This window comes from Vidua chalybeata, chromosome 11 (assembly GCF_026979565.1).
Source record: "Vidua chalybeata isolate OUT-0048 chromosome 11, bVidCha1 merged haplotype, whole genome shotgun sequence".
Classification (NCBI taxonomy): domain Eukaryota; kingdom Metazoa; phylum Chordata; class Aves; order Passeriformes; family Viduidae; genus Vidua; species Vidua chalybeata.
The window spans coordinates 20389314-20417243 of NC_071540.1; the positions used below are offsets into that span (position 1 = coordinate 20389314).

Below are 27930 nucleotides of genomic sequence, written 5' to 3' on the forward strand. Positions count from 1 at the left end.
CTGGGGCCGGCCTGCAGCGCAGAGCCCGCCCTCGGGGCCGGGCCCTCGGGCCGTTCCTGGCCCCTCAGGCCGTGCCGGAGCCCCCCGCCCCCGTTACCGCGGGAACGGCGCGGCCCTTCCCGGCAGCCCCCGCGCGCCGCCGCCGCCGCCGCCATCTTGAGGCCTGGCAGCGCGGCGCGCGCGCCCCCGCTTCCAAGATGGCCGCGCCGCCCTCACCGGGCGCTTCCGGCCGCGCTGAGGCCGCGGTTCTGGTAACGGCGGAGCCGCCGCGGCCCGGCCCGGGCTCGTCCCGCCGGCGCGGCCTCTGAGGCCTCCGGGGAGCGGCACCGGCGGACATGGCGCTGCTGCTGCGGATCGGGCTCCTCCGCGGCCGCTGCGCCTTCTGGCGGCCGCCCGCCGCCGCCTGGGCCCGGCCCCGCGGCTGTGCCCTCGGCGGGGTTCGCGGCCTGCAGGTAACGGGGCGCTGGCGGGGCCTCACCGAGCACTGGGGGCGCCGGGGGAGGAGAGGAACGCGGCAGAGGGGGTTTGGGGCTGCTCGAGAGGGAGCTGTCGTTGTGCCGTCCCGACGGTCCGTCGTGACAGCGCTGTTGGGCGCTGACTCGGGAAACACCGTGGAAATAATGGAATGATTTGTGTGGGAAGGGATTTTATTCTTATCCCCTGCCGTGGGCAGGCACATCTTCCTCTAGCCCAGGTTGCTCCAAGCCCCAGCCTGGCCTTGGACACTCCCAGGGAATCCAGGGGCAGCCACCGCTTCTCTGGGCACCTGTGCCAGGGCCTGCCCACCCTCAGACGGAGGAATTCCTTCCCAATATCCCATCCATCCCTGCCCTCTGACAGTGGGAAGCCACTGCCCTTTGTCCTGTCCCTCCATCCCTTGCCCAAAGTCCCTCTCCAGCTCTCCTAGAGCCCCTTTAGGCACTCGAAAGGTCACTGTTAGGTCACCCCGAAGCTTCTCTTCTCCAGGCTGAACAATCCCAATTCTCCAAGCCTTTCCTTGGACAAAAGGTGCTCTGTTTCTCTCACAGCTTCGTGGCCTTCTCTGGATTTAGGGCTTTTTGTGGTGTGGTGTAAGTAGGTGATGGAAGGAGAACAACGTGGGACATTGTTTCACGCCTGGTTTTTCTGGGATCAGTTTAAATTTAAGCTGCTCTGTTCGAGAGCATCAATCCTGAGCTTGCCATCTTAGGCCATCACAGGCTGGAAAAAAAGAGGAGAAGCAGGAAAAATGAGTGAGGGGTTTCAGCCTGGTCAGTGTCCCTGGCTGGTTTAGGAATTGGAGCCTGTGCAGTGGAGGGCAGACAGGGAATCACACTGGAGAAGGGGCCAGACTTGTGTTGCATGAGACAATTCATAAGTGTTAGTTTAGATGTTGTGGAATTGCACTTAAGTGTGAATATCCACTGCAGGATTCTTGCTGACTTACCTCAGGGACAGAGCTGCATTGGCCTTGCTCCTGTGCAGGTCCTTAGAATTTCCTTTAAAAATTCCTTTTTTTCTTAAAAAACTTCCTACCGTAGGAAATCTTTCTTTACATTCTAAGAACTGATTTCCAACATGCCTTTAGAACAAAAAAACAGACATCGAGAGGAAAAAAGATTAACTATTAAGTGTTTTGAGCATGGGCTGTCTATTTCTACTTGTGCTTTCTTTGCTCTGGGTTATAAACATTTCCCAAGTCATGTGGGAAGTGCCCAGCCAGGAATCCCCTCCTGACACTCACCCACAGCGTTTCCCTGCTCAGGAATCTGAGTCTCAGGGAGGCACACACAAAGCTTCAGCAGCCACATTACTTTTCCAATTGTTGTCTTGTTTTTCTTCCTCTCCTTCCTCAGAGCCTCCTGGCACCAACACTTTCCCTACCACGTCAAGGTCTCGGTGGAGTCCTGACAAAACAACTCATAATCCGAGATCCAGTCAGACTTTGGAATCTCCTGGGTGAGTCCCGAGGAGCAGGAAGGGAAAAGGTCCAATTTCATAAGAGAATTGACCTTTCCTCACCTTCCCTCTGCATTCCTGAAAGTGCAGCAAAGATGTTCTGTTCCTGGGTATGGGAGCTGCGGGTGTTTGCAGGAATCTGGGGTTGTGTTTGCTGGCAGGAATGAACAGTGGCACCTTCCCATGAGGAGCTCAGGGGATTAAAGAAGTCCTGGAGCCGTTAGACTTTGTGTTTGTAGCCTTTTTTGGCGTTTATTGGAGTATCCCCCAGCATTCCTGAGAAACCTGATTTAATTCCATTACCTATATTTCCTTTAATGAGCATTTCCAATGCCAAGTGTGAGGCTGTTCCTAACTTCCCACACCAGTGTTAGTGGTGGCTGTGCCTTGGGAATTGTGTCCATGGTTCAGTACTAAAGGAATTTCTCCAAATTATTTCCCGTGTGCCATCAAAACAGTCTCTGACCTCTGCTTGCCTGCAGGTAGCACCTCCTGGTTTGCTACATCCAGCTCTCAGGGGAGTAGCCAGAAGAATGGAGGATTCAAGAAGAAATCTCCACAGGAGGAGGATGGTACGTGTGTGCCAAAAATTCCGGGATTTACTGAAACACAGGGAAGGGCACACAGGGAGGAAGACCCACCTTTGTGCTTCCCTGTATCTGTGACTTCCCCCTGTACAAGCCTGGGGCTAAGAGCAAGTTGGGAGGAGTATTTTGGTTTAGGTGATGGACTGGAAGGTACAGGACAGATCATTGAAATCCTGGAGTGGTTTGGGTTGGAAGGACCTTAAAGCCCATCCAGTGCCACCCCTGCCATGGCAGGGACACCTTCCACTGTCCCAGGTGCTCCAAGCCCTGTCCAGCCTGGCCTTGGGCACTGCCAGGGATCCAGGGGCAGCCACAGCTGCTCTGGCATCTGTGCCAGGACCTCAGCACCCTCACAGGGAAGGGGTTTTCCCCTAATATCTAATCAGGGACTGAAAGATCATAAAAGTGACTCTTCATGGGCCACTTTGCTTCCTGTGCAGATCTCCCCATTGCTGTTTGCCTTGGCCTTGCCCCTTTATGAAGGGGAACAGTAATATTACCTGGGTTTTTTTTTTTGTTGTAGAGCATTTTGACTTAATAAATTTGTATTAACTAAACCCAGTCATTTAAGCTGGATTCGGTTTTATTTGCTTATATTTCATTTACCTTCACTGTGGATGTGTCCCTACTTCTGGTGAATCAGAGAACTTAGATATAAATCCCTTAAAGAGCTCTCAGCTGTGTTACTAATTTTTCTTGGTTTTTCTTTTTAAAATCAGTCTTTCTAGATACTGTTTTCCATGTCTTATTCTCCTAAGCCCCAAGCATGTAAAAATACTTTCGAAAATGAGTTTTATCTCCCTAAAAACCTGGGTGGCTTGGGTTGGAAGGGCCCATAAAATCATCCAGCCCCCTGCCATGCCTCCTGAACTTTGTACTGCAAGTTGGGAGGCACTTAATGTCATTACAGACTGTAATATAATTTTATAATTTATTTTCTAAACCTTTACCTGGGTATCATCAAACAGTGTGAGCACTTGGCTTTTGCTTTGTTGTGCTTAATAATTGAATCCTCTTGGATTTTTTTGCTTTTGAAGTCAGAGGTCATCTGCTGCTGACAGCCTGGCTGGTGTCACTGCAGAGTCCTCAGGGCCAGAGCAATGGCTTTTCCTTGATGATCTGACTGGGATGAAGTGTTCAGTGGGGGCTGAGTGCAGGTATCAGAGTCCTTGGGAGGGAAGCTGCAGTGTGGAACTGGGGCGCGTGCTGTGCGAGGCCAGGGGATGACTGAGCACGGCACCTGGAAGTGCTGTAGCTGTTCAAATCAGTAACCAGCAGCACGCCGTGCTCCGTGGCCTCTCCTCCTGTGATTAATGGACAGCCTGGCTTTGGGAGGGGAATGCTGCCCCGTGTCTCCAGGGGAACACTTGTCTCTGCTGTAATTATTACACAGAACTCTTCAAACTGTCACCGCAGCCCTTGCAAAGATTTTAATCAGAGAGTTCACATTTGGGGTTAATGGCAAATCATTGCTTGGTGGAGACTCAGGAGCTGGAAGTATTCCCACAGCTGCTGCTTGCAAGTGTCACATCCAGTCCCTGGGACTCGTTTCCTGAGTGCTGTGGGGTGGCTTGTGGTGCAGTGTGGATGTTGTGCTGTACAGACGGTCACGCTTCACCGCAGCGGAGGAATAGATCGGTTTTGTACTTGATTAAACGCAGACTAGAGGGAAGCTTGGGGTTGCCTTGCAACTTTCTAGAAATGGGGTTCTCTCCTGAAAGTATTCAGCTGCAGGTTAAAGGTCCTAGAAAGATCTAATTCCTGGAAATGGGAGAAGTTGTGTCAGGATGTCTCATGGGCAGCTTTCCCCTGGGTATGTTTTTGTGATCACACCCCTGACTGTGTGTGTTTAGAGCAGGTTGGGCCTCCACTTGGTCTGAAATGAAACAGAGGAAAGTGCTGTAGCAGGAGTTGACTCTGACACCTCCAAGGAACTTGCACAGCCATAGAAGGACTTTTCCTGTCAGGATTCACTTTCCTTAAGTAGTTTCTTTTCTCTGTGAAATATTTTTATTTAGAACCTGCTCAGCTTTCCAGGATGTTGTGCAGACTTAAGTCTCCTATCATGTATTTTTATTTTCCCTAATTAGACTCTAGTGGATGTCATCCTGCAGCCTTAGGATGAATTCCTGAGTCCTAACAAAGCTGGATGCAGCAGATAACACTTGGTGAGGGGATGGCAGGAGAGAACAAAGCGGATGGGCTGGACGCGGAGCCTGAGCTTGTCACAGCCCTCTGAAATGATGACTTCTCTGCCAAGCTGCATTGTTTCTATTTAGGAACAAGCCTTTCCTGTTCAGCGTGGAGCAGGGCTGGGAAGCAGTGAAAAATGAGGCTGTGCCTCTGAAGGACAGAGGACTTTTTTTAGCAGCTGCCTGGGTCATATGTTTGTCCCTGGGTTTTGTTGCAGCGTGCGTAGGGCCTAATTGGTGACCTGTGATAAATGCTGGTGTCAGGACATTTGTTATGAATTTGCAAATAAATCAAATCTGGGCTGCAGCACTGGTGCATTAGAGCCCAGTGGCACAGAATGAATTTATTTCTGGGTGTGGAAGGGTATTTATCTGTGCCATGGTGCTGTTGCTGTTAAATAGTATATCAAGAGCAAGTGCTAAATTATATATTGGGAACACTCACATGTGACTGGAAAGAGGAGGAGATATTTGTTGTCATTTGAACAACTCAAACACTGGCCAGCAGCTGACATTGAGCTGTGCTGTGACAGCCCTTTACAGCCCACAGAATTGTAAATTTGCCTGTGCAGTGCAAAAAAAATAAGTGTTATGAGACTGGAAAAATATTTGATGGCAAATAGTTGAAGTAAAACATCTCTTTTCCATGTGTCATTGCTTCAGTGTGGCCATAGTATAATAAAATTGTGGGAAAGCACATCCAGCATAGGAATCCCTCTTGGATACAGATCCTTAATGTAGGCAAGTTATCAAACCCTCTGAAACATGAGGTGAGTTGTATGGGAGAAAATCCAGGGAATTTGGTTAAGGCAGATGGATTTGCAGTGTATTTGTGTTCTGTGCTAGCTCCCATTCTCTGCAAATGCAGGTATTTACTGAGGTAGTGGAAGCATTGCTGGAGTTGTGGTGCAGGTGCCAGGAGATCAGAGCTCACCTGGAAACAATAATGTGCTGTGGGATTTACCAGGGACACTGGGATTACTCCTAATATTTTCTACTGTGGAACCATGTTGTATTAAGTGGGTTGTAGTCATTCTGCAGTTTGATTTTTAGCAACAAGAGTCCTGTGGCTTTATTTGACCTCTGTCCCTATGGGGCCAGGCAAGAGAGTGTCTCATTTTAGCCTAGAGTGATATTTGGTGGGATTTCAGTGGGTTTGGTGCACTAGGACCATGGGAAGCCCAGTCCTTCAGAGGAAACCAAACATGCAGCAAAAAAAAACCCTCAAAAGTACCATTGTGTTAATCTTTATCATTTAATTATCCTTTATTTGGGTCAGAAAACTCCACAATTACACACTAATCCTTTTTCCTCTGATGCCTTTTTTTGTAAAGAGGAGGAGAAACGCAGGAGAAGGGAAAATCAGATGCACCTGGAACGTTTGCGGGCGCTGCTGGTCCTCACCTTCGTGGTGCTGATGCTTCGCTTCATGATCGGCGAGAACAGGGAAGGGACCAACATCTCCTGGAACTACTTTGTGAACGAGATGCTGGCCAAGGGGGAGGTGCAGAGGATCGAGGTGGTGCCTGAGAGTGACATCGTGGAGATTTATCTGCACCCGGGTGGAACTCCACATGGACAAGTTGTGAGTGGCTCCCTACAGCTGTGAATGAGCTTAGATAATACTGCTGAAGGTGATTGAATTAATGGTCAGTGAAACTCCAGCTGGTAAACTTGCTTTAGTTCTTTTCTTTCTTGTATTCAAAGTTCAAGGGGCTTCAAGCAACTGGAAACTAAGATTTCTAGTTTGAATTGTAAAAATAATTAATAATGGCCTGGGGAAAAAAAACCTTGCGTATGTCTAAAAAGCTGGAGAAACTCAATTTTCTTCCACCAGCTCAGTCTGATGTGGGAGAAGCTGTCCAGGAGATTGTAAATTCTTCTGACTTCTTTTGTTTCAAAAGTTTTCTGCTGTTTGGATTTCAGTCGTGAGTCAAACTCCATCAGCCTTTTTCCCTAAGACCAGAGGGTTCCTAAATTCACTCAGAGCCCTGGTGTCAGTCATCTGCCCCCAAATTCATTGATGCAGGATCAAAGGGTGTAGCATGAGGCTAATTTTTACCTGACCTGTCCATGCTGTGCCCCTCTGCTCCTTGCAGATATTGATGTGTAATAAATAACATTTCCATGCTGCTGTGGCTTGCCTGTCCCCAGAACGTGACCCTGCTGTACACCATGCGTGTGGCAAACATCGACAAATTCGAAGAGAAGCTCAGAGCTGTGGAGGATGAGCTGAATATTGATGAGAAAGACAGAATCCCCATTTCCTACAAACACCCAGGCTTTTATGGAAAGTATGATATAAATTTGTCCTTACTGTTGCTCTTGTATTGGTGACAGCATCTTTTGCTTGGGAAAAAAAGACTTTTGGCTAAATGTTATCTAAATAGAGAGCAGAAAAGTGAGCTTGGATTTGGAGCATTGAATGAGTGTTTCTGAAAGATAAGGTGCTTTAGATGTACATTAATGTTTTGAAAAGTGAGGGTCCTAAGAATTCTGTAATTGCAACATGAAACAGGCCAAAACTTTTCAGGTCAGGGTCACTGAATTCTTGCTCAGCTGTGCACTTTTTATCCTCATAATCAACTATGCAAGTGCAGAGTGTGATAGAAATCTTGGCAACAAGTGATGTTACAGCCTGGGCTGTGGAGAAAGCTGGGGGTGCACTAAGCCTTCCTTCCTCATTATAATGCTTTGATTTTCCCACTGGAGATGGCCAGTGTGTGTAATTCCTCCTCCCAGACACCTTGCAAAAACCTGAAGTTTGTGTCTGAATGGATACCTGGGCTGGATTTCGTCCTCTCAACATGGATTTCATCCTCTCCTCTCTTTAATATGTAGTTGAATATACGAAGATAAGCTTTTTTTAACTAATCATACAGTATGAGACCTTCAGTTCAATTCAGAACTTGCCAATTTTTTCAGACTTATGTGTAACAGGAAGAGAGGACTGAACAGACAATCAGCCCCCAACGCAAGCTGTTTCCCCTGCTCCTCAAAAGAGATTTTAAATAAATTTTTAAGAGCTGTGATGGACTGTTAAGTCTCTCAGAAGACCTGATGAATGTCTGGAGGACTTGGTCTCAGTCTGGAGCTGGAGCCTGTGAGGTGCAGAGCCTTCGCAGGGCTCAGCTCGCTCCACGCTGTGGGTGCTCGGGGTGTTTCAGAATTAATCCTGTTTGCAGAGCAGACACACTGAAGGTGACTTTCAGGTTTCAGTGTAGCCGTTGTATCTCTCACTGAGCAGAAACAAATGCAGCTGGGTGTAGAGCTCCTGCTGGTCCCTGCTTCATTAAATCATCCCTCTGTGAGAGGTGGAACACACGTTCCTGCTGTAAAGATAAGCACAAAAGTGTGGCGAGGCCGGATGGTTCCTCAGGCATGTGGAGCAGAACAGGGGCCCACCAATCTCTGTCATCTGACATAGGATCATTTTTCCTGCTCTTGAGGACATCCTTTGTTTAGAGCTCACAAGATATTTGTCCTCAGCATGTTTGTCCTGTAACTGTGTTAGACCTGGAGTATCATGTCAGCTTCCCATCTCCCTTCTAATGCAATGGGTGTTCCAAATGTTTCAGAAAAATGACAGTGTTGGTGCTGGAGCACTTTTTTCTGGCATAAAGGACTCCTGAGAAATTTGACTAAGTAGGATCAAGCAGTCTCTTAATGGGAGACCCACACTGTGATTTCTGCCAGGATTAGGAGAGTTGGAATCCCTATTGTTACCAGACACTCTCCTCTGCAGTGAGCTCCCTTTGGATGCACTGCCAGCCCCAGTGGATTCTGCTCCGGGTGTGATCTGAGTGCCTGGAAGTCCTGCTTGTTTTAGAAGCAGAAATGCCTCTGAAGTGGATGGTGAGGTCGAATTTCTTCCACAGCTGTAGGCAATGTTAGCCAGTGTCCTCTGCTTAACTTCTTAGGTTATGTAATGATTGGGGTTTGGGGTTTTATATATCTATATAAAAACCTGCAAAAGTTCCATGTTCTTAATCATGTCTGCTCGTTTGCACTGTAGCCTAAATGTCCTTTAAAAGTAGTCATGTCAGGTAATATTGACCAGCTGAATGCTTCAGTTTGTTCTTGTCTCTGTCCTTTCAGTGATGTCCTCTCCCTGATAGTGACACTGGTGGTCTTGTCCATGCTGTGGAGCATCTTCCGTCTCTTCAGGGTGGCGAGCAGGGCCGGAGGCTTCAACGCCTTTGTGAGTAGCCTGGGTTTTGAGCATGTTTTGCAGCCTGTGGGGAGTCTTGGCTTCTGCTGGGTTATAGCCTCCCCTTTTCCCAGCAAAGTCAGTGCAGGATGAGGATGAACTGGTGCCAAGGCCTCTGCAGTCTTACCACACCTTGCATCCTGTGCTGATCGTCTGCCTGGCTGGTACCTTAACTGGCCTTAGCTGAGGTCCCTTCCCTTCCCAATGGCAGGAAGGGCTGAGCTCAGGGAATTTCAGTCCAGTTTGCTGTTTTCAAAGCTTGCTAATGAGCTGCAGCTGCAGATGGTGTTTTTCACTGGGCCCTGCCAACATGCCTCCCATACAGCCAGAAGTAGGAATTGCTGCTTTCTGCAAAATGAGTTCTCAATTTATAAAATATGTTCAGATCCTGGAGTTCATTATGTGTTGGCCTGTTCTGCTCCTGCCGCATGCCTCGTTTGCAACACCAGGCAAACCTCCTCCTCCCCTCTCCCACCCTGGCCTGGATCAGCTGATGAAGCTGCAGGAATCAGCCCGGGGTGCTCTGTCCCTGACCGCAGAGACTGGGGATGAAAACACAGTGAATTCAGTCCCTTGTTGGATTTCCCACTCAGTCTCCTCTGCAGTTCTCTTTTGGCTTTGAGATTCTCTTTGAACAAAAGGATGCAGCTGCTCAGAGAAAAGGAATATTTTAAAGAAGTGTTGAGTAATGAGGCCTTGAGGACTAGATTGTGTCCTTGCTTAAGTGGGGACAGCCAGGCCCTGAGTTTAACTCTTCCTTTGGACGTTTCTGAGGCCTCAGAAGCCATAAACTTTCTTCTGAAAGAAAAACCTCCTGAGTAGCTGCTTTGTGTAGAGCATACTGAGCAGTTATGAGTGGGATGTTTAACTGAATTCTTGTTTTGACTCTCGTTGTGGCTTCGCATGCATCAGGAGATGGAAATGTGGTGGCTGTTCAGTTTAAGAACCTGTAGTTTTGACATGGGGTGTTTCCAGAAGAAACCAGCAGCAGCATCAAAGACTGTGCAAAGTGTCTGTGCTTTCACAAGTATTGGCAATTATTTACCACTGACAGTTATTTGCCAATTTATTTATCAACACATATTCCTTGGAACTATGACTGTCCTTTGTGTATTGAGGATCAGAGCATTTAGAAATCAGGGAGGAGATCCCAAATCAGGTTTTGGACATCTGCATGTTTTTAATAATCATCCCTGCCTGGTCTGCATGGAGTTTGAACTGGATTGTGTTGGGACTATTACCGCAAGTTTATTCTGTCTCTTCCCAACATGTGGATAAATAAAGCTTGAGTCAACCATGCATCTGGGAACTTTCTCCAGAACAAAAATCTGTGAAACACCAGTGCTTTGGTGGGGACTTCAGTGGTGTTTGGTAGGGACATCTGGGCTGTCTCCCTGGGCTGGGCTGGCTCCCAAAATGTAGCAAACAGCCTTTCCAGACTGTTGCCTTATTCTGTGTTGTTTGGTCCTTGTGCTGCCTTCCCCAGAACCAGCTGAAGATGGCTCGTTTCACCATTGTGGATGGGAAATCTGGAAAAGGGATTGCCTTCAAGGATGTAGCAGGAATGCATGAGGCAAAAATGGAAGTCAAGGAATTTGTGGACTATTTAAAGGTATGTAAAAGTAGAACAAAACAAATGTTTGCTGCCCCCCTTCTGGGATAGAGGGGTGACCTGGGCCAGGAGGGTGTGCTCTGCTCTTCATCCTCCATGGTTCTGGCCAGCCTCTGTTGAAACAAGCTCTGTATGTCCAGTTCCACAGTGGGAATGCAGATGGAGCTGCTCCCGTTGGCAGCTCAGAGTTGCCCAGGCTGAAAACATTCTGGGGAAGCTCTGGGAAGCCCCAGTGTGGGGCAGCTGCTTGGTGTGAGCTGTGGCTCTAACTGAGCTGTGTTGTCCTTGCAGAATCCCGATCGCTACCTCCAGCTCGGGGCCAAAGTGCCCAAGGGTGCCTTGTTGCTGGGCCCACCGGGCTGTGGGAAGACTTTGCTGGCCAAGGCTGTGGCTACAGAGGCCCAGGTGCCATTTTTGGCCATGGCAGGCTCCGAGTTCGTGGAGGTGATTGGAGGTGAGGTGCTCTGAGGAATGGGGGGGAGCTCTCTTTGTGTGTTGTGGAGCTGGAGGGAGCTTGGCTGGGCTTCCTGCAAAGGACAGGGCTTGGCATGGAGAGGATGAGTTGGATACATAGACTGAAGAGATAAAAGGTTTTCAGTGATGCAGTTCCTTAATTATGTAGTATCTGAAGTGCATTTCTGGTGGCTGCTTTCTGACAGAGTGCAGCTGTGGTCCTTCACCTGCAAGCATCTTCTCTGGCTTCCCTGTACCTATTATTAAAGCCCTTGACTGAGGCTTCCTTCCTTGTATGGAAATGCAGATGGGGAAAGTAGGGCCTCTCTGTGCCTTGGGATTTCCATCCTTCTCCTTTTCTTCCTTCCTCACAGATCTCTTGAGACCCGACAAGGGTCAGTATGCAGGAAAATGTTGACTATTTCTGCTCTGAGCTGTGGGAGGAACAGGAGGCCATGTTGGGAGCTGGGAGCAAAGCTCCTCTTGCAGCAGCTGTAGGAGTCCCTGCAGGTTTAGGAGCCCAGTTAAACCCAGCCCCAGGACGCACTGAGCCTAAGGAGTGAACACAAGTTCTGAGGCTGTTTCTTTGTGTCCGGAGTGTTGAGAGAGGGACTGTCACGTTCACAGGGTTTGCTGGGTGTCAGGTATCTCGTTGATGGCCAGTAATGCTCTCCAGCTTTGCTAACAGCTTTAGCCAGCAGGTTCACAGTTTTTCCCTGTCCCTGCAGGTCTGGGAGCTGCTCGTGTCCGGAGCCTGTTCCGGGAAGCGCAGGCTCGCGCCCCCTGCATCGTCTACATCGACGAGATCGATGCCGTGGGCAAGAAGCGCTCCACCAACGTGTCTGGCTTTGCCAACGCTGAGGAGGAGCAGACCTTAAACCAGCTGCTGGTGGAAATGGACGGTCAGTGTTTCTCCCTGCCTTTATCTCCTCAGAGGTCCAGCTGTTGGCTTGTTCATCTTTGTCCTGCTTGAACTTGCCTGGCTTCTGCAGTGTTCTCTTGCTGAAGTCTGAACCAGTCTGAGCCCATGTACCCCTTCACTAGTCCCTAAATCTAGTAAGCTTTAACCCCCTGGAGTTTCAGACCAGCTGGACGTTGCATGTTCCTGTATCCAGTCTGAGACAGGTAGTGGTTTAAAGCCTGTCAGACTTTAGAGTTCAGCTGTCCTAAAGGGACAGAAGTGATGCATTATATCAATTCTCCTCTCCACTGCCTTATGTTTGTGTTGTCTGCCTTGACCACAGGATCTCTGAGATGAGGCAGATAAGCTTTGCAAACAAGTCCTGGTTTGAGGCCACACTTGTGTTTGGTTTCTGGCTGTTGTGCACCTGGAATTGGCCCTTTGCTCAGACACCTTCACACAAAGAATGATCCTTTGGCAGTCCTTAGTCCTGTCTCTGTCCAAGCCTGCAGCACTGACCCAACTTGCAATATTTCTGTTGCTAAATCTTACTATTGCAGGGTCAGGAATAACCAACTGCCTGCCCATCAGGCAGAGTTTGTTTCACTTTTCCCTTCACTGTAACTGTGAACTGACTCATCTCTTCACTGTCTTATCACACTCTTCATATGAAAAATTAGAAGCCATAATGCACTAAAAATATCCCCAGACCTGGGTTCCAACTGCTGGCTCATTACTGAGTGTTTCCAGTGAAGTAGATGATCCTGAGAGGAAAGGCCAGTGCTAACAGAGCCTGGCAGTCCTGGCTTGGGTGGGTCCTTTTCTCCCCTAACAGTTGTAGGGTGAGCTGGCCTCTGAATTAAATGGAAGCCTGCATGTCTGTTCAGGAGTATGTAGTCAGTACATTCCACATCTCTACCCTAAAAATGAAAATGTCTGATTTCCATCAGTGTGTAAAAATTAGGTGTGGTTTCCAGAGTGTTTTCCTGATGAGTCTCAGTGCAGAAATAAGGGTTCAGCTCAACTGGAAAGTGAGTTTAGAAGGTAAATATTATCCTCAGTGTGTACTTTATAGTCCCTTGTTTGCAGTGTGCTGCCTGGTTTATTTTTAAATCTATATTATCTCATTCTTTATTCGTGTCTCGCACAGATCATGTACAGAGTCCTTCATTTTGCTCAGTGCTTTATCAAACACACACTAAAAAAAAAACAGTCCAAGGAGTTGACAGTGTCAAACAGGAGACAGCTGGCAAGGATGTCAGGCTGGTGCTGGGAACATGGGATCAGCAGAGATCCTGGCACATGTCACTGGAGTGTTACCTAACGGAGTGTGTCACCTAAAACAACACTGATGTGCCACGTGCAGCACAGCAAAACAGTTTCCAGGTTGATGGAGAACGACCTGTTCAGGAGGGGAACAGTTCTGCCCCAGGAGTGGTGTTTGTAAGGAAGCCTTGAGATGGAAGGTTGAGAGCTCTGGTTGAGCTTCAGTTGAAGGCTGAAGGCAAGACAATACCATAGACCCGAGATGGGTATTAATTGGAGGAAAAAAAATGCACAAAAGCAGATCAGTGAGTCATCACTGATTGTTGGATTTCTGTGATTGAATGAGATTTCTTGGAGGGAAGGGAGAGGGAGGAAAGGAGGATCAGAGCTCTGGAGGGGGCTGAGTGCACCATGAGCTGCACGGAGTGAGTGCAGGCTGGGGCTCCGTCACATTGGTGTGAACGTTTTAGAGAAATCGGGGGGGCTCTTCCCTGAGCAGCTTGGGGTTCCTTCCCTCTGACAATTTGCTGTGAATTCGGGAAGCACCAGGACGTGGTGGGAGAAGGGGAGGTGCCGGAGGGAGCCTCTCCACAAAAGCTGTTTGTGAGAGTGCAGCGAGTGACGCACAAACCCCGGCTCTGCCGGAGCAGGTGCCTGCTTTGAATAGTGAATCTTCCCTCTCAAACCGCAGACAAGCGGAAGAGGAATGTGGCCCAAATCTCTCCTCTGTTCTGGATGCTTTGAGAGGAGCTTTGGCAGTCCTGGGCTGAGCTGGGGGTTTTTGAATGGAAATGCAGCATGGCTTTTGGTAGCGGCTCTTCACCTGGAGCCCTCAGACAAGTCCTGAGCTGTGCCATGTGCAGCCCTGAGGCTTCCTTCAGGAAGGGGCCCTATTTCAGTGCCACTGCTCCCAGGAGATGTGCAAAGGCTTTTGGACACATGGCTGGAGGGTGACCCAGTGTAACCCTGCAGGTGAAATGCCCACCAAGCAGTGTGTTGCTCAGTGGGGGAGCAGGGCACTTGCAGCTTGAGTAGACCCTTTTTTCCTTTCCTTTCTAGAGTGGTTCAGTTGTGACCCTTGCAGGAACTCTTTTTTTCAGGCTGAATTTTCAGAGCTGTCTCTCATTTGTTGATGCAATGAGGTGTTGTTTTTATAGCCTGTTCCTTTGGCTGATCTTTGCCTGTGACATGCCAGGTGGTGTTGCATTAAGCAAGTAGGGCAGAAGCTGATGTGAGGAGGATGCTCTCAGTGCTTCTGGTTTTTTATTTGTTCTAATAGTCAGACCTATTTTAAGAGAGTCTTCCCAGCTGCAAGGCAGATAATGCACTGTGCCATCTAATCCTGCCATTCCTGGAGTGCCTGCCAGTCTCTGCTTGTTTATCCCACTCCAGAGTGCAGTGTGATACACGCCTGAAGGATGCTCGCCTTCATCCTCTCCGGCAGCTTATTTAGACAGGAGCCTGCAGAGAGGGAGCACCAGGTCTGCTGCAGCACAGGCTGGCACAGCCAGTCCCCTGCCTCACCTGGAACTTTGATCTGGGCTGAGCTCTCACACGCTGACACATTTGGCAGCTCTTCTGCTGGAGCTGAGAGCTGAAACCGGCCCAGCTTACGTGCACGGAGCCGCCTCTCCACAGCGTGGGACTTGGCAGAGGGAAGCACATGGGACTGTGGTGTCCTTTCCCTGGGAAGGCAGCTGTGTGCCAGGGCTGGGGAATGTGCTGGAAGCAGGTGACTCACGCCCAGGGGTCTGCAGGCACCTGGGGGAATGCAATAAATAACCGTGTGGGGCAGTGATTCAGTGGGAGCTCTGGCTCCCCACCCAGGCAGCACAAAGTCTGCCCCTCTTTGTCCTCCTGCAGCTGCCAGTGCCCTGCCTTCCCTTCCCCAGGAAATCCTGTCTGTCTTTGATGCCTCCATTGAGGCTGCTTTTAGGCAGCCTGTTAATCCCAGTGCTCCCTTCACCTTAAAGGCCCGGGGAGAAAACCTGCTTTGACTGGCTTGGCCAAATTCTGTGCTGATAATCAGTGCAAAGCTCTTGGGTTGTGTTTTGTGTCTGGTGTGGGTTCTGCAGGGCTGGTCTGTGCAGGGCCCTGCACAGTGCCTGTAAGAGGTGAGGAGGCAAAGAGCAACTCATGGTGTAACATGGCCCTTGTTGGGTGGCAAAGCTGTCCTCTCTCTGCACTAACCTGAGCAGCTCAGAGGAAAGCCTGTCCCTCCCCTGGTGGCATGTCTGTGACTGAGGGCTGAAAGTAAATAAAAACTGAAAGGGCTTTCCGTGGAAATTTGTGGAAAAGGCTGTTTCAGCTAGGAAATGCTGTTTGTGCAATCTGGAGCTAAAAGCTCAGGAATTGACTTATCCTGGGGGTGAGAAGGCATCTGTGAACTCATCAAAAATAGAGATTCTGTTCTGGGTTCTAGTTGGAGCAATTTCCAAGTGTGGCAATAGGAAGGAGAAAAAGAAGTCTTAAGCCAAGACTTACTAAGTAAATGAAAAGCAGATTTCAGAGTATCCATGATAACCAGGGACTGGCCTGGGTCACCTGGGAGGTTCCTTCCTGACTTTGCTCCAAGCTGCAGGGGATGTTCAAACTCAGCAGCCCCAAAGGGTGCTGTGCTCACCCCCTGGCTTTGTGTAAAGTTGTGTACTCCATCCCCTGCCTCCAGCACACTGTGTGCCTGCAGTGCAGTCTGAGGTGGGGAAAACCTCCTCCTCTGGTCTTGTTTTTGGCAGGAATGGGGACCACGGATCACGTCATAGTGCTGGCTTCCACCAACCGTGCCGATGTCCTGGACAACGCCCTGATGAGACCTGGGAGGCTGGACAGGCACATCTTCATTGATCTCCCAACACTCCAGGTGTGTTTGATCAGCTGCCCTGTTCTTCCTGTGACTGAGGTGTTCCAGCCCCTGCTGGTCTCACTGGCCTGGCAAGGCTGAGCTTGGAGGCGATGGAGATGTTGAGTCTCTGTTTGCCTTTGTTCTTGTTTCTGTGCTCTGGATCAAGGATTTGTGGTGTTAATGCAGTGGTTTGCTCGTCTGAAGTGACAGCTCACTGGTCTGGAGGTCTCTGCTCTGGTAGAGCCTTGGCAGTGAATTCTTCTGTGAGGTTCCCTTTACCATACAGATGCAGAGCTATGTTTGTGTCTTCTCTTCAGGAAATTGGGAAGCACCTAATTGGCAATTGGCTGGTGTGAGAGCTTAAATTGTCATGTGCCTTGAGCACTATCTGTTCTGTAGGTTTATTGCCCTCCCTATCCTTGTAAGGCTCCTCGTTTTCCTTTAGGCAGCCTGTTAAGTGACTTTCTCCTTCTGAATGCTTTTTAAATCCATTTACAAGAGTCTTCCATGTCTGCTGTGTTGACATTTGTAGCAGAGTTCTGGGAATAGGCTCAGCTGCAGTGAGGATCTGTGTGCTGTGCCAGCACAGGCTCTTCCTCTCCCATCTGTGCTTCGCTGTCCTCCGCAGAGTTTTCAGTGAAAATACCTTAAATGCCTGATAGAATCTGGCCCCGGAAGCATGAACTGTGCAGCTGCCCTGAAGGAGGAAGGGGAAAAACCCTGGCAACTGAGCCCATTGTTTGAGTCAGGATCTCCTGGACCAGCTGAATTAGTCACTGGTGGCTGCTCGCCAGCGGCATCTCACCCCCACCTCCATCTGGGAAATGGGTGCAGGCTGAGGAGCTGCTGGATGGGCTTTGCAGTTTGTGGTTTGTGCAGGAGCAGGTCGAGGCAGTCAGAGCTCCTTCCTGCGAGGGCTTATATGGTGAGGGAGAAGTTAAGACAGATCAGAGTGAGAGTGAGGAGGGGAGAGTGGCCCTGAGAGAGAAAGCCATGACTCAGGGAGAGCCTCGTGCATCTGTTGGGAATTTGAGAGCTGGGTGTTTATCAGGGCTACTGGAGCTCTGCAAGGAGAGCCCTGCCCTCTGCTGGCACTGTCGCTGTCCCCTCTGCTGGCATTGTCAGTGTCCCCTCTGCCGGCAGTGCCACCACCCTGCTCCCTGCCGTGACAGCAGGGCCGTGTTGTGACCCCTGCCGGGGCTCAGGTGCTGGGTGTTCTTTACAGGAGAGAAAAGAGATCTTTGAGCAGCACCTGAAGGGCCTGAAGCTGATCCAGGACGGCAGTTTCTACTCGCAGCACCTGGCAGAGCTGACCCCAGGATTCAGTGGTATGATGTGTCCTTGGGCTGCTCCTGCTCCACTCAGGCTGGAGCTCCTGGGTGCTGGGGGTCTGATGGGGAGTTTTGGTCAAAAGGGCTTTTTTCTCAATTTCTGTGGAAAACAGAAAAAAACAGTGGGAACCTGACCAGCTCCCTGGTGAGCTCTGATGAGCAGTTATTCAGTACTATTTTCAATCTTCTGAAATATGTTGGACTAGCAGGGTGAGGAGGTAGGGAAACCACCCTTTTACAATGCCCAGGTGCCTAACTGCTAAGGGAAGGAACCAGTCATGCTCCTCTCAAAGCTGTTTGGTATGAGGTGCTGCACTTCAGAGGAGAGATTGTTAAATTGATTTATGTTACCAGGAAAGTGATGGAAGGAACAAGTAGGAATTATTTTGCTGATCAGAGTAGAAATTGGACAGCTCTGCCTGGCTCCTGCATCGAGCCTGCTTCCAATGTGGGTCCCTGGGAGCTTGAAACAGTGCTGAGCAAGGGGCTCCAGAGTTCCTGTTTATGTGGAGTTCCTGGAATATCCTTTCTGGGTTTCCCCTCTCCCAGGCCCCAGCACGCTGCTGCTCCGTGACTGCTCTCAGCAGCCCCCCGCCACCATCACCCACCCACACAAACTGGGAACAGATGTTCCTTCTCTGCTCTCCGAGGTCGAGCAGAGCAGCAGCCTGTGCCAGCCCACTGCCCACACCATCCCTGTCCCTGGGAGCCAGCCTTGGCCTCAGCCTGCTCCTGGATTGCTGAGCTCTGTGTGGTATCAGCATTCCCTGCCAAAGCAGTTGTATTATTCAAATCCAACATCAACACCACGGACTGGGGTTGCTCTCTGTTCCCAAGGAACAAAGAGCACAGGCTGTTAGACTTCCTTAGGTCCTTCTCCAGATTTGTTTGTGCCCATTCCTCCTCTGAGTTCTCTGTCCCATTCAGACCCAGTGTAACTCTTGTGAACTCGTGTCTGCAGGAGCTGACATAGCAAACATCTGCAATGAAGCTGCTCTTCACGCTGCCAGGGAAGGGCACAAATCCATCGATACCTCCAACTTCGAGTACGCCGTGGAAAGAGTCATTGCAGGTGAGAGATGCAGCCATTCCACGGAATTATGGACTGGTTTGGGTTGGGAGGGACCTTAAAGCCCATCCAGTGCCACCCCTGCCATGGCAGGGACACCTCCCACTGTCCCAGGCTGCTCCAAGCCCTGTCCATCCTGGCCTTGGACACTGCCAGGGATCCAGGGGCGGCCACAGCTGCTCTGGGCACCCTGTGCCAGTGCAGAAACATTTCTTGATGTTACCTCAGGGTCTGTTCTGCTCAGGTGAGAGGGTTACATCCCAGAAAGATGGGTCCAGACTGTGCTCTGGCCTGAAGGTCTTCAGTGACAGTCACAGAAAGTTTTCTGAAAAAGACCCCAAATGGCTCCATTTCCCTGAATCTACAGGAGTCTGGACCCATAGCTCAGGGAAAATGGCCACTGACAAAATAATAAAGAGGAAAATTCAAATCCATGTTGCTTTTTCAGTTTAGAAGGCTGGGGGGCTGTGGGTTGTTGTTTGGGTTTTTTTTTAACAAAAAGAGTGACAATATATTTGATTTTTTCTTGCTGCTCTGGACACCTTCTACATAAATATCAATAGCAAATAGTCTCTGCATCCTCACCAGCAAGAAATTAGAGATTTTTCTTTCTGCCCTCCAAGCCCAGGCTTTGATGAATTGGCAGAATAAACTGAAAGACAGAAGAGCACTGTTCTCCCTCTGAGAACGTCCTGTGGCCTTTCCCTGCTGCTTGTGCCATTGCCAGGAGAGGAACCTCTGGAGATTTCTCTCTAGCAGTGTATTGTAGGGAGGGGAAAAGAGTTCCCAGAACTCTAGACTTCACCTGAGGGATTTGAATCTGGTGGGTTTCGGACTGAACTGCCCTGGAGCCAAGCTGTGGATCTCATAATCAGACACTGAACTGCTTCCAGGCTCCATTCCCAGCAGGAGCCTGGGCACACAGACTGGCACTCTGCCTTTCTAGTGGAACGTGTGGAACAGGATGTTTGTACTGGGTCAGTTACTTCCTGATCCTGGAATTAAGTCCTGAGTGTTTTCTTTATCAGAAAATGCTCAGAGAATTCCTCATTTAAAATAAGATGCTTGAGAAAATTCCTCACAGCTTCACCTGTTGCAGAAAAACAAAACCCTTGCAGTGCTTTGGTTAAAAGCACAAATCCCAAACTGTACTCAGGAGCTCCCAAGAGTGGACAGGGAGACAACTGTAGTTGTAACACAGAAATTTTCATCAGCTGCAGCAAAGATCACAGAATCCTGGACTGGTTTGGTTGGGAAGGGACTTTAAAGTCTATATTCCAACCCCTGCCATGGGCAGAGACACCTTCCACTAGCCCAGGTTGCCCCATCCAACTTGGCCTTGGACACTTCCAGGGATGGGGCAGCCACAGCTGATCTGGGCAGCCCCTGCCAGGGCCTTGCCACCCTCAAAGGGAAGATTTTTTTTTTCCCCTGATATTCCAACTAAACCTCCTCTTTTTCAGTTTGAAGCCATTCCCCCTTGTCCTGGCACCACATGCTCTTGTAAAGATGTGTTCTACTTTCCCATCTGCAGGAGCACAAGCACCAGACTTGTAGAGACTCACTTGCCTTTTCTTTCTGAGCCTTGCCTTAGTTCCCCAGACTGGGAAAATAAAGCAAAAAGCAAGGAAGGCTGTGGGGGCTGGCAGCAGAAGGAATCTCTGGGATCCATGTGGTGGGGCAATGCAGGACATGAGCTTTGGCAGTTAAAGCTGCCTGGCCTCACTCAGGCTCTGGTGTGTGTAGGAAGCCACGGAGTCTTTTTGTTGCTCTCATATTAGCGAGACTGACTATTTTTTGTAGACAGATTCTAAAAGACCCCAAACAACCCCCCAGGCCCCTGTATTAAATGTACCCTTTCCATGTCATAGGAATGCTTCTGGGTTTCACAATCCAGAGGGCATTTCAGTTCCTATAAAAGCTTTTCTTGAAAGAAAGAAGATATTACTGTGCTTTCCATTAGGAGCTTCTGGTTTTAATAAGAGTGGGGTGGAATCAAAAGGGAGCTCTGCAAGTCCAGAGGCCCTGTCAGCCTTAAAGCTTTGTGTTGCTGTAAGGGAGGAGCAAGAACTTCTCTCTGTGGTAGTTCCCATTGTGTTTTTAGTTTGGGAACAGAAAGCAGTCAGTCAGATCTCCTGGGAGTGAGGATAGAAACCTGCTGAGCACACAGAGGCTTTTAGGGCTTGTCTTTAGAAGACAGAGCCTGTTTTCTTGGTGGGGTTTGTGTAAGGCCAGCAGAGATGCACCAGAGTTGTTTCCTGGGTGGCTTGTGTCATGAATGTGATAACTACAGGGGACTTCCATGCCTGGAGATTATGTAGGAAAAGAAATAATCTTGGTAGGCACACTGTGTGCTATTGTGAAGAGCACAGTCCCTCCCTCAGTGGGCTGGCAGGGATTTTTTAAGTGTGTATATATATATATATATATATATATATATACACGCATATATTTATAGAGAATAGATACATCTTTCTGTGGAAATAGCCATACAGGGCCATGCTCACACACTGCTGAGGGCAGGGTAAGGGACTGACTGATGAAAATCAAGGCAGTTGCAATTAATCTGCTGTTCCATCGTGCCTGGCAGGGCACAGCAATTTCCAGGGTCCCTGAGCAGTAATTTTACAAGATCTGCCACACTAATTCTGTTGTTTCCTTGTTTAATAAAACCCTTGACTTCATTTAAAAGTTCATGTTAATAGAATGTTGTTTTCCAAGACATGAAGCAAGCTTGGTGCAGTATTGATTCTGACTGGCTGCTCTCCCCTCTGCTGCCCTGGGCTCTGTGTGGGGACTCTGGCCTGTAAATCCTGGGACCTTTTTGCATCCAACATTCTGAGCTGTAACAAGTGCCTGACACACTTGTGTGTGTTCTGTACTTATTTTTCCTATGTGCTAGAAGTTTTACTTCCATTTTTCTCTTTTTCTCTTTAAACCCTTTTTGGACTTGGTCTGCTGAGTTGGAAAATAGATATTTGTGAAAATCACCTTTCTGGAGGAAGGGTTAAGTGTGAGTTATGGCTTCATTTGCTGGTTCTCAGGAGCCTGGGAATAAGCTCATACGGAGCATGCCATGTGTAATCAGACATTTCTGGGCTCTGGAGAAGGATTTCTGTATCTGCTCCTGGACTTTAGCAGATTTGAACACTCTTAATGCACAATTTTCTCAACTGGGACCTTGTCTATATGATTCAACATCTCTTTTCTCTCTTGTTCTGCCTAAGGGACTGAAAACAGCAAAATGAGTGTGAGACTAGCTAGTCTCATTTTGGGTTTTGTTGTTCGGGATTTTTTTGTTGTTGTTTTCAGATTTTTTCCACAGGAAAAAAAAAAAAAAAAAGCTGTCGTTTTACACATCCAACCCTGGGAACAAGGTTCTTGAGCTGTGATCAAATCAAATGTCAAATTATTTGTTGTAAGGAGAAGTGGGAAAAGTTTCTGCCGGGGTTTTCAAATAATCCCAGGCATGGATTGCTTTCCACTTCAGGGCCAGGGAGCACCTTTTCCAAACATTTTAGTTAAAGGGGTTTTGCTGCCTCCCCCTCTCCAGAGTCAGCACAAACAGGGCTGTGCCCTGGGCTGGACCAGGTTATGCCCCACTGCTTGCATCTGTTGATAACTTACCAAACCCTGGTGTGTGTCCCCACAGGCACTGCCAAAAGAAGTAAGATCTTGTCACCAGAAGAGAGGAAGGTGGTGGCGTTCCATGAATCCGGGCACGCGCTGGTTGGGTGGCTGCTGGAGCACACCGAGGCCGTCATGAAGGTACCTGCACTGCCAGGGAGGGGAGTCCCAGGGGCTTCCCTGTCCCAAGGTTGCTTTGTGGTACTTGTGTGCAGCTCTGCTCAGCTCTGTGAGCCTGGGGCTGTGCTGCTGCAGAAAAGTAAATGGCAAATACAGAATCGCGGAATCACGTTAAGGTCGTCAAGTCCAACTGCTCAGCACTGCCCAGCCCACCACTAAAACTAGGAGAGGTTCAGGCTGGATATTAGGAATAAATTCTTCGCTGAAAGGCTGATTAAGCATTGGAACAGGTTCTCCAGGGAGGTGGTGGAGTCACCATCCCTGGAAATGTTCAAAAACAAGCGGACATGGCACCTCACAGTATGGTTCAGTGGGGTGGTGGGATTTGGTCAAAGGTTGGACTTGCTGGTTGTGGAGGACATTTCCAGCTTTAATGATTCTGTGATTATATAAACCATGTCCCTAATTTATGCTGTAGAGAAATCCATTATAAGGCTCCATTGATGATAGTGCTGGTGCAAAGCTGATTAACAGCTATAGGAGAAGCCTTGCAATTAAAAATTACAAGCAACCGAGTCTCCTGGTGCTGCTGCTCAGTCATGCACTTCCAGGCTGCTCCGTGTGTGCACACATCCAAATGTGATCCCTTTCCCAGCACGTTGCAGCCAGTGAAGCCACTGCAGGAGTTGCTCTGATACTGATGGAGAGATGTGTTTTCCAGACTGGGAGGTTGTCTGCCCGAAGCCCTTCTCTGCAGGGAAAGGCCTCTCTGGCACCCTGGGATGTGATCTGTGCACATCTCCTCCAAAAGCAGGGACACTGGGGGGAGCTGGGGGAGTGAAATGACGAGGGTGACAGCTCCTTGGCCAGTTACCAGTAGCACATTCACTCTGAATGACCCATTGTGTAAGCAGAACTGGTGTTAATTACTCTCATTTAGTGGGTGGGGAAAATGGCTGTTATTTTTCTGAAGGCTCCTGTCTTTCTGCAGGTAGTCTCAGGGATTCTGGAGCAGCATCAGTGAACTCCGTGTGGCCTATACACTCCAAAGTAACTCCTAAATTTCAGGATTTCTGTGACTCGCTGTTAAGGATAATTTCCTGAGCAGGAAGTGCGTTTGTGTGTTAAGGCAGAGCCCTTGGTGCAGGAATGAGGACACGCTGCTGTCCTTGGCCATGTCTCTGTAGGCCAACCTGTCCATGGCTATGGACAAACTTCACTGGGAATGCAGAGGCCTCTTCCTGCCCTCCTGTGGTGCTGTAGGGAGAGCTCTGCAGTGCTCTGAGCTGAGGGAGCTGCCCTGTGTTGCAGGTGTCCATAGCCCCTCGGACAAACGCGGCACTGGGATTCGCACAGATCCTGCCCCGGGAGCAGTACCTGTTCACCAAGGAGCAGCTGCTGGAGAGGATGTGCATGGCCCTGGGGGGGAGAGTGGCCGAGGCCATCACCTTTAACAAGGTCACCACAGGTGAGGAGCCAGAGCCTGGCATGAGCAGGTGGAGGTCCAAGGGGATCTGAGCAAGGGACGTAGGTTTCCTGTGCTGGCCAGAAGAAATGTCACATGGTGGTGATTTGACACTTGCAGGCATGGAGGTCTCAGGGCTGGTTGTCACTGTCTTGTCTCAGACTTGTCCCAAAGCCTAAGGCCACAGTTGCAGCTGCTGGTGAGGCTCTTGAGAAGACCTAGAACTTTCTGTGCTGTTTTAAACTAGTTAAATCCAAATAGGATCACAGAATAGTTTGGGTTGGAAGGGACCTTAAAGCCCATCTTGTTTCACCCCTTGCCACGGGTAGAGACACCTTCCATTAGTCCAGGTTGTTCTGTGGGCAGTGGCAGGTCTGGACTCGGGTGAACTGGCCACAGAAGGGTCACTCTGTCACTTTTTGGGACCTGCAGGAACGTCCCTCGGTGGGTTGAGTGTTCACCCCCATGGGCTGCAGTGGGTCCTCTGCTCCCTCCACTGGTAGGACATGTGTTTGTGCAGGATGTGCTCTTCCTGCACTGAGCTGAGAGCTGGCCAGCAGTGTGTGTGTCTTTCCTGCCCAGGAGCACAGGATGACCTGAAGAAGGTGACCAAGATTGCCTACTCCATGGTGAAGCAGTACGGGATGGTGCCCAGCATCGGGCAGATCTCCTTCCCAGACCCGGAGAGTGCCCCTGGCATCGGCCGGCGCCCCTTCAGCCAGGGCCTGCTGCAAATGATGGACCACGTAAGGCCACCCTGGCCTAAGGGTTTCTTTTTGTTCTTTGCTTTCTGCAGTTCACTGAAAAATGGCAAGTGGTTTACACCCAAACATTTTGCATTTTGCTGCTGGCCAGTGAGTGAGCACTTACCTGTTCCGTGACTGTGTCAGGGCTGTGCAGTGAGGCAGCAGAACAGGCAGAATCCCACCTGGCTGTGAGTTCAGCCCAGTAGCCTGTGCTGTGCAGGGCTGAGATGGCAAGAAATCTGTGTCTTAAACTCAGAGCTGCACAGTGTAGATGTGTGCACTGCCTAGATCAGATCTAACCAAACTGATGGTCAGACTGACTGCAAATCAGCCTGCTTTGACAGGAAATTTGGCTTCATTGCTGAAAAAACACATTGCTTTACTTCAAAAGCCAAAAAGCTGGAAACAAAAAAGCTCTTATTTCAGAAGCACCATGGCTTTGCTTCCTTGGGATTTGTGCTGAGCTGCACCTTTAGCTCCTGGCCAGCCTTAATCTGCATTTCCCATCGAGCTGTGCTAGGGCAAGACTTCACTGCCCCTTATCACCAGCACTCCTTGGGCCTTTTTCCAACCAGTTTATCCGTAGTTTCTGTTGATAGGAATCACATTCTGCCTGGCTCAGTTTGCAGATTCCATCCCTCAGTGCTCTCCTTGTTTAGCCACACGTTGTGTTTGTTGCCACCTACACCCCAACTCCCTCTTCTTGTTTCTTCAAGGAAGCCAAAATCCTGGTGGCTCAGGCTTACAGGCGCACAGAAAAGCTTTTGCTGGAGAACCGGGACAAGCTGCAAACAGTGAGTTGAATTGTGTGGGGGTTTGTTGGTCGGTTTGGGTGTTTTTAACTGGTGGTTTTGCTGCTTTCTGTGCTCTGTAGCTCAGCTGTTGCAGTGTTGTCTCTCTCCTAGAAAGTCTTGTAGTGGGAGTGTTGGGAACGAGCGACTGTTTACTGTGTATCCCCCAGATTCGGAGCAGGCACGGGAGGAATGTGTGTGCCTTTCCCAGCAGTGAGTAGTCTGCCTCCTCACACCAGCTGGTGTTTGCAGGGTAGATAGAGGAGGAGGAATACTCTGTGGAAATGATCAAAGCTGGAATTTGTGTCCTTCACCTGCACTTCTCTGCTTGCCTCTTGGCAGTGCAATTTTCTGGAGAGCTGACAGTGACTGTTTTTGGGAAGCCAAGCCAGTAATCAGGTGGACAGTGTCTGGCTTTGGTGCAGGAGTATGACACCTGTCACCTTGGCTGATGGGGGCTGGTTCCTGCTTTCTGGTGACTCCAGGCAGTTTTCACCTCCTTAATGACTGATACACCAAAGAATCCTTGTTGCAGAGACAGAGCTTTGCCTCCTTCCCTTTGTGTCCTGACAGTCCCAATCCAGCCGAACACCCTGGCACGTCCCCACCTGTGCCAGGAGCTCTGTGCCCAGTGCTGAGCCAAGCTTGGGTCACAGCACCCTCTGCATCTCCTTGACTTCCCTTCAGAATTCCAGTCCGTGACTTCCAAAATGACCAGGGGTCAACTGAATGTTGCCTATTTTGCAAATCAAGCAATTCTTTTCCTTAAATCCTGTTTTTAAACAAACAAGAACAACAACAACAACCCCTTCAGCAATGTCAGGCCTCCAGTGCGTGGTAAGGAGAGAGCTGGGACACACTGCTCACCCGGGACAGTGCCCTGGCAGCTCTGGAGCAGGGATCCTCAGGGGTGTCTCTGCAGGCTCCTCTGTCCTGCTGCTGCCATGTAACAGCAGCCAGATGTTTGCTAGAGGCTCAGCACAGAAAAACTTTCAAGTGCAGCCAAAGTATCTCCAGAGTCAGTGTTTCGGTTGCCAGGCCAGCATGTCACATCTCGTCAGCAGGATCGAGCAGTTCCACTCTGGACAGCCACCTGCTGCTCCAGAGGGGTGGTGCTGCTGCCAGAGGGGCCAGAGAATTCCACTCTTCTGGAGAGGAACTCGTGCTGACCTCCAGCCCCCGCCTGCAGGAACAGGCAGCTCTTTGTTAGCACTGTGTGTGCAGGGAAGGCTCTGGGTCTGCCAGAGGTCTCCATGCTGCTGCTTTGGCTCTTGGGCAGGGCCACAGGTGCAGTGACAGTGGCAGGAGGGACACTTCCCTCATTGTTCCTGGAGCTCTCATTCCCAAGAGCTTGCTTTGTTGCCTGCAGTCACGTTGTGTATTCCTGGCCGAACGTGCTCTTGGGAATGGTGCTGGAGCCTGGAGAATTTGGTCCTGGCTCCAGTAGCTTCAGGGTCACCCCGTCTGTGGTGGCACAGCCAGGCTCTGCTCCTGGGGGGGCTGCAGGTGCTGAGTTGAGCTGACAGTTCAGACCAGCTCAGAGAAGCAGTTCTCTGCTCTCTCCAGGGGCTCCATCCCTCATTTTGCCTCCTTCCCCTTTTGCAGCTGTCCAGTGCCCTCCTGGAGAAGGAGGTGATCAACTACGATGACATTGAAGCGCTGATCGGGCCCCCGCCCCACGGGCCCAAGAAGATGATTGCTCCTCAGAGCTGGCTGCAGGCAGAGAGGGACAAGCAGGACACCAGGGAGGAGGAAACACCTCCCCAGCCACCAAGCCACGAGGAGGAGGAGGAACCACGCCTGAGACCAGTGTGAACCCACTCCCGTGTGGAATGGGAGGGCTCCGGAGGCTTCATTTGGACACAGACCCTCTGCCTTCTCAGCTCCTGAGTCCAAGGTGCTGAGCAGGGAATTGCTGTGCTGCTGCTGCTACCCCAAAATTAAGGGATGGCTAAGTTGGCTCTTTGAGCTTTATCCTGCAGGAAGGAGAACTCAGGATTTCAGAATTGATTCCTAGCAGGGTGGTGGTGATTAGGAGTTGGGTAAGTCTGATCTGCTGTTGAAGTTACTTGTGCACAGGAGCAGGGAACGTATCCCAGTGAGTGGAAGATGCCATGAAAGCCACTTCTGGCTGTGCTCTGTACCATGGCAGGAGGGCAGGGCTGTGCCCTCAGCGTGGGGACAGCCCTGTGGGGCTGAGCTGGGCTGCTGCAGCTCTTGTGTAACCTTTGAACACAACACACAAAGAGCCCTGGCTGGAATAAACTGCCCACAACGTGCTGCTGTGTGTGTACAATGTGTCAGGCTCCGGGGGCGTTTTGGCACACATGAAGCTCATTAGAGCTGTGGAGTGGTACAGGACAAGGGCCTCCTTCTCCCTGGTCAATAATTTATGTCCAGTTTTTACAGCAAGTTTTTTCCCAAGCCGAGGTTGAGGCAAAACTGTGCAGAGTTTTGCAGAGACATAGAAACCAACTGTGCAGAGGGTGACTCTGAGCACACATGGGAAGACTGTTCTGAACTGCTGGTTCTGAGCTGGAGAGGTGCTATTGGAAATCCAGCAAAAGCAGATGTGTTTGTTGGGAATCCTCAGGAAAAGCTCCTTCATCCTCGTGGCTGTTGCAAAACAGGCCCTGCTGACAGGCTTGTCTGGTGTTCATCAGGGAAAGCATTAAAGTGGTTGTTGCTGCCTGGAGTGCCCTTGGCTGGCTGCATCTTTTAGGAAGGATTATTGTCTGGAGTTACTCCATCAGGACTGTCTGTGACCTGAAAGACCCCAG

General features: G+C 49.8%; 1 protein-coding gene across 1 annotated transcript; it reads left to right on the forward strand.

The window, feature by feature from the left end:
* Positions 1-202: 202 nt before the first annotated feature.
* SPG7 (SPG7 matrix AAA peptidase subunit, paraplegin) lies at positions 203-27845 on the forward strand. The gene is made up of 17 exons (XM_053952426.1): positions 203-452; positions 1836-1938; positions 2421-2510; positions 6052-6302; positions 6872-7011; positions 8816-8918; positions 10414-10539; positions 10831-10993; positions 11721-11894; positions 15895-16019; positions 17227-17329; positions 18294-18404; positions 22054-22169; positions 23460-23616; positions 24196-24359; positions 25076-25153; positions 26756-27845. The coding sequence occupies exons 1-17, from the start codon at positions 336-338 to the stop codon at positions 26963-26965; spliced, it is 2331 nt and encodes a 776-aa protein (XP_053808401.1). The 5' UTR covers positions 203-335; the 3' UTR covers positions 26966-27845.
* Positions 27846-27930: the final 85 nt, after the last annotated feature.